At 31.6% G+C, this 5,435-nt stretch overlaps 1 protein-coding gene across 1 annotated transcript; it reads right to left on the reverse strand.

Moving 5' to 3' along the window:
* Positions 1-1,273: 1,273 nt before the first annotated feature.
* Positions 1,274-4,118, reverse strand: LOC127076357 (coatomer subunit zeta-2). Its single transcript, XM_051017984.1, has 6 exons — positions 3,960-4,118; positions 2,867-3,026; positions 2,041-2,188; positions 1,886-1,963; positions 1,717-1,801; positions 1,274-1,589 (listed from the first exon to the last, which is right to left on the reverse strand). Exons 1-6 carry the CDS (start codon positions 3,969-3,971, stop codon positions 1,530-1,532), a joined length of 543 nt encoding a protein of 180 aa, XP_050873941.1. The 5' UTR covers positions 3,972-4,118; the 3' UTR covers positions 1,274-1,529.
* Between the last annotated feature and the right edge of the window lie 1,317 nt (positions 4,119-5,435).

Genomic DNA, 5,435 nt, shown 5'->3' on the forward strand with positions numbered 1-5,435 from the left:
TCCAAGAAGGGATTGCATGCACCAAAAAAGATATGCGATTAAGATTTTAAAGAAGTTTGAAATGGAGCATTGTAATGCTCATATTACTTCGACTGAACTGAGGTTGCAATTTTTAAAGAATGAGGATGAGCAAGATATTAATCCAACTCAATATCGGAGGCTAATTGTACCCATGTGTTACTTGTGCAATACGCGACCGAATTTGGCATTTAGTGTCGGTATTGTAAGCAAATTTATGGAGAGACCAAAGGTGTCTCACTTGGCAGCAGTCAAGAGAATTCTAAGATACATCAAAAGATCTATTGTCTACGAAATTCTCTTTCCAGCAATGGACGGAGACAAAAAATGTAATTTATTCGGATTTACCGATCCAATTGGTATGGAGATAAAGACGATATAAAATCTACAGTTGTATACATCTTTATGTTCGGTGAAACACCAACCTCATGGTGATCGAAAAAGGAACGGTTAATGGTGATGTCTTCTTGTGAGGTCGAGTACATTGCAGCTTCGCTGTGTGCATGTCAAGCCATGTGATTAATGAATTTGTTAAAGAAGTTGGACAGCGAAGAGGGTGATGTTGTAACGCTGATGGTTGATGACGTTTCCGCTATAGACCTTGCTAAGAACCCATTATAAATGGGAGAAGCAAACATATTGAGATGAAATTTCACTACTTGAGAGAACTTGGTAGAATTGAAGACCAAGTGTCAATTTGCTGACCAAAGAAGTCACAATTGAAGTGTTTAAGAGATTGAAGAAAAATATAGGCATGGAAGATTTGAAGCACATGAATTAAAATGATGTATTAAGAGAAAAGAGTAATTCACGTGCATGTAATCAATTGACATATAAATGTAACCAATCACACCCCTTGCATTTGACAAACAGAAACTAAATGTAATCAATTGCAACAAATTAATTGTGGGATATTTTTCAAAACCATAGCAGAATGTAACATGTTGGCAAATAGTGCAACCGGTTACACCGGGAAGTTTTTAGTTTTTTCTATTTTGATAATTATTATTCGTCTCGTGTAATTGTATAAATACCTTTGGAATATTTCATGAATAATAAATTGCATATTTTCACCGTCAATTAAAATTCACTCTAATTCTCTCTCAATATCTCTCTCCACACTCAACTATCCCCCTACTTGTGGTTCCAAATTCTAACCATTAGTATATGATATATGAAGTGGAACCAAATCGTCAGACTAACTTGGATATCATAAAACGATACCTACGTTGCTTTATATACCATGATCATTCACTTCCGATTAATAAGTTCTTACATTCATTGGAAAAATAATATCAGGTGTACAGAAGAAGGATCAAGGAAGATCCTTCAAAGAAAAAAATGGTACAGTAACTCGATAACTAGAATTCATGAAAGCATTCCAGATCTTAGTAAAGACACCATATAAAAATGGAGGAATAAAATAAAACAACTCTCATTAACAGAAAAAATTAACTACTGAAATATAAGCTGCGCATTTAAGTGCATTTAAGTACACCGTCATGAGAGTATCATGTTAGAAGAGTTCTTGTGAAAGTGTCTCTGGCTGTAGCCCATGCCTGAGTTAGTGTCTGCAATATCAGAAAATAGCTGTCAAATCGACGATGAAGTAAATATGACATTGTGCATTTGTGTCGCAAATATCAATAAAATGAACACAGTACTGATTGAAACTAAGCTGAAAGAGAGTTACATTACCTGCTCTGATAAGGGGGCATCAGCATCCATGTTATGGGAGGTCACTTTTTCTGCTATAAGAGGTCCATTTGTTTCAAGTATAATCCTTCAAGCAAAAAAAAATAGTTGTTAAAAGAATTAATAAACTCTCATTGGAAAGACACTTTGCCTCTAATAAGTATATACATACCCTCCATCAACAATCTCGTCAAGACATAAAAGAATGAGATCCAAGTTCTCAAGTGCCTCGCCTTTGTCAACATTGCTCCTGTAAGAGGAACACAAAGATGAGTAGAGAGACCCATCTGGTTCTAAATTCGGATCACAAAATACAACCATAAATACCTCAGCAAAAGGGTGACTGCATCGAAGAAACCTTGAAGAACTGAAGCCAAAATGAGCTCATTTTCATCATCACCACCAGTGACAAAGAAATGCAGGTCTTGCACAAATTTGTAAACAATGATATTGTTCTCAAGCAGTGTTATCTCAGCTGCAGATAATGATTTTTTTAACAATATATCAATTTGAAAAGAAACACGATAACCATGAATGTTCACAAAAGTTTTTCTACAATATAAAAAAAAACAGATACCATCATTAAGTGCTTTTTACAGCACTTTGATTGCTCGAAAGGGGAAAAAAGAAATAGTACATATGTCTGAGGTTTTCGGGAAAGTTCATGTTCCCTTCATATGTTGAAAAACAGTACAACATGATATGGGCACCACTACAAGCAAATGGCTTATGAACTCTTCAATCTTACCATTTATCAGTAGATATAAAAGACACAACAAAATACTACATGTATGGAAGAGTGCTGACTTGAATAGATGTCTGATTAAGCACATCAAAATTGAAGGCGGTGTCAAAAGGAAATGCAGAACTTTAGTAAAGAATGGTCAAGTCTATTTCCTAACTAGTTATGCAGCAGATAGTGATGCTGGCTCAAGAGAATGTTTCAAAATATAACCGAATCTTTTACATATTGATGCAAGACATAATAACCTATAAACACAGTTACGTATCTGTTATCAAGAATCATGTTCGATTTATATAGCCAGCCAATGCCACCACTAAAGGCACTACACTAGAGAACAATACAAAATTAATTGACTTCATATCATGAAAGTACTTCTCAAAAGCTAATTTTGAACAGTTTGTTGCTTACCTTCTGTCCTTGCATTTGTCTTAACAGTCTTGGTGAACACAAACTTCTCAAAAGCTAATTTTGAACTGTTCGTTGGCCAGTCATCTGAGTAATACTTGACTGCCACACGCTTCCCTTCAGAATCTAAAAGAAGAATGTTTTTAATCGAAGGACACAAGCCCTACAGTCGTGACAACATGGAAACAAGTCAAAAAAGAAGCACTGTGGTTTTCACAAATATTGGAAGACCCCCTCTTTAAATTGGCAAAACTGATAAACCACAAAACAAAACGCAAGCAGAATAGCTGCGGAACATCTTGTTCAATTTTACACACGCCATTCATAAGATAGCAATTTCAAATAATATTAGTTCCTAGTTCCTGGTTACAACTTCATCAATAACTACAGATTAAGGCATTGCAGAATTGTCAATCACAAAAAATAGTTGTTGCTTCAAATTCTACTACCCACAGTGTGCTATAACATTGCTAAAGCTGTTGTTTTACAAACTTAACACTACTACTAAATTGCATATAGTCGAAGAACAATTATGATTTCTTCAAATTCTCATACACTATAGCTTCTATTTGACAACACTATGCATTTGACACTCAAAATTAAACACAACAGATTTTTGTTTACATCAAAACAAAAACAAAATGAATCCCTTTCTCTAATCATCAATTATCTCAATAGTAGAAACCTAGCTTTCAAAATTCGATGAAAATCCAGTAAAAAGCCTAACAAATGAGCAGTATGAAGATAAATATTTTAAACGGATCTGAAATGATGCAAACCAAATATCTCAAATAAAAATACCCATTCGCAAGTATATCAATCCAAAGTCAAAATAAGTGGAAGATCCAACAAACAAACAAACACAAAACCAAAACTTTTTGGAAACCCAATTCCTAAATCTATTGGAATAAGCTCAAATAGGATCCACATGTGTACTGATCCATTACAACAGAAAATAACCTCAAAATTTCACCTATTTCATATTTTCCCATAAATCTATATGCTTAGATATTATTGCATTGCGATTGATGTACATAGAATGAAATGATATAGGAGATGAAAAAGCTTAGAGAAAGAGAGGGAGGAAGGGGCTTACGTTGGATGCCATGCCTGGGGAGAAGAGAAGAGGGATGCAGTGTGAATTTGAAGTTTCAAGTTTGGAGATCTGCGATGTGAAATAAAGGAACGAGGGGGGTACTTTTGATATACGAGGCTTAATTTTATTTTTTATTTTGTTAGGTATTTAAATTTTACACTATGGTATTTTCTTTTAGGTATTCAAAATCAAATCCACTCGATAGAAAATTCTTAATCGAATCAAATCAAATTAAAAATCATAAAAATTATATTTAATTTTGATGTGTTTAAGTTATTTTTTAACCAATTTTCACGGTTCAAATTCAGTTTATAATTTGTATTTTATAAATTAAACTGAATCACACCAAATCTTAAAAGACTATTATATATTTTAATTTTTTAGATAAATTAACATGTATAATGTGTTTAGTTTACGTATTTTTTATATAATATTTATTTTAATTTACATATAAAAAAATATTTATTTATAAATACTATTATTTTATTTGAAATGAAATTATTATATATTTAATTTTATTTTCATTTTTAATTTGTTAAAGTTGATTAGGAAAATATTAAAAGAAAAAATTTAATTTACATTAGTCTTGTATCTTATAATATATATATATATATATATATATATATATATATATATATATATATATATATATATAATTAATGATAAAAAAGAAATTATAATGCTATCACTTGCTTATAACTATACAATATAGTATTTAAAACTTATTTAAGAATGTAATTTTTTATATATTATCTTTTAGATATAAAATAAAATTGTAAGATACAATTCATATATATGCATGAGATTATAAACGTATTTTATGGTATTCCCTCGGTTCTTTTTTAAGTGTCACTTTTTTGACTTTTTACACATACGATATATCAAGAAATTTAATCATTATTCTTACTTTTCAAATAATAATTCTTCTTTTACCTATAATATCATTAATTATTTATTACATTCATTTTACTTTTTCTCTATATATAATAATTATCTAGAGATAATTTGATAAAAGAACAATTAATATTACCTTGAATTTTGCAAGTCACAATTAAAAAGAAACAATTTTTTTTTAAAAAAAGTGACACTTATAAAGAAAATGGAGTAATATATATGAATGATTAAATATAATTATGTTGTCCTTTATGTGTGTATGTACGATTCAATAAAATCTTCTAAAAAATCAAATCAATTCAAACGACATTGATTTGGTTTTATCTTTAAAGGCAACCAAACTTAGGCATGGCAACGGGGCGGGTCGGGGACGGTTTTTACCTCTCCCAAACCCAAACCTGAATCCCCAAACAATCCCCGTTCCACGCCCCAAACCCAAACGAGGATGGGGAATCAAAACCCAAACCCGTCCCAAACGGGCTCGGGTTCGGGTTGGGTTCGGGTATCCCCGCTCCGCCATCATTCATTTAGTAAAATCAATTTTTTAATAGAAATATTTATTTTTTCAAAATAAAATTACAT

This window comes from Lathyrus oleraceus, chromosome 4, assembly GCF_024323335.1.
Source record: "Lathyrus oleraceus cultivar Zhongwan6 chromosome 4, CAAS_Psat_ZW6_1.0, whole genome shotgun sequence".
Classification (NCBI taxonomy): domain Eukaryota; kingdom Viridiplantae; phylum Streptophyta; class Magnoliopsida; order Fabales; family Fabaceae; genus Lathyrus; species Lathyrus oleraceus.

Bases quoted from the DNA above. Each gene is read 5' to 3' on its own strand.
- LOC127076357 (XM_051017984.1), bottom strand. The intron at 1,964-2,040 runs GTATTTATGGTT...TTCCTCTTACAG, and splicing joins GCAGTCACCCTTTTGCTGAG to GAGCAATGTTGACAAAGGCG. The intron at 1,590-1,716 runs GTAATGTAACTC...CTGATATTGCAG, and splicing joins ATGCCCCCTTATCAGAGCAG to ACACTAACTCAGGCATGGGC.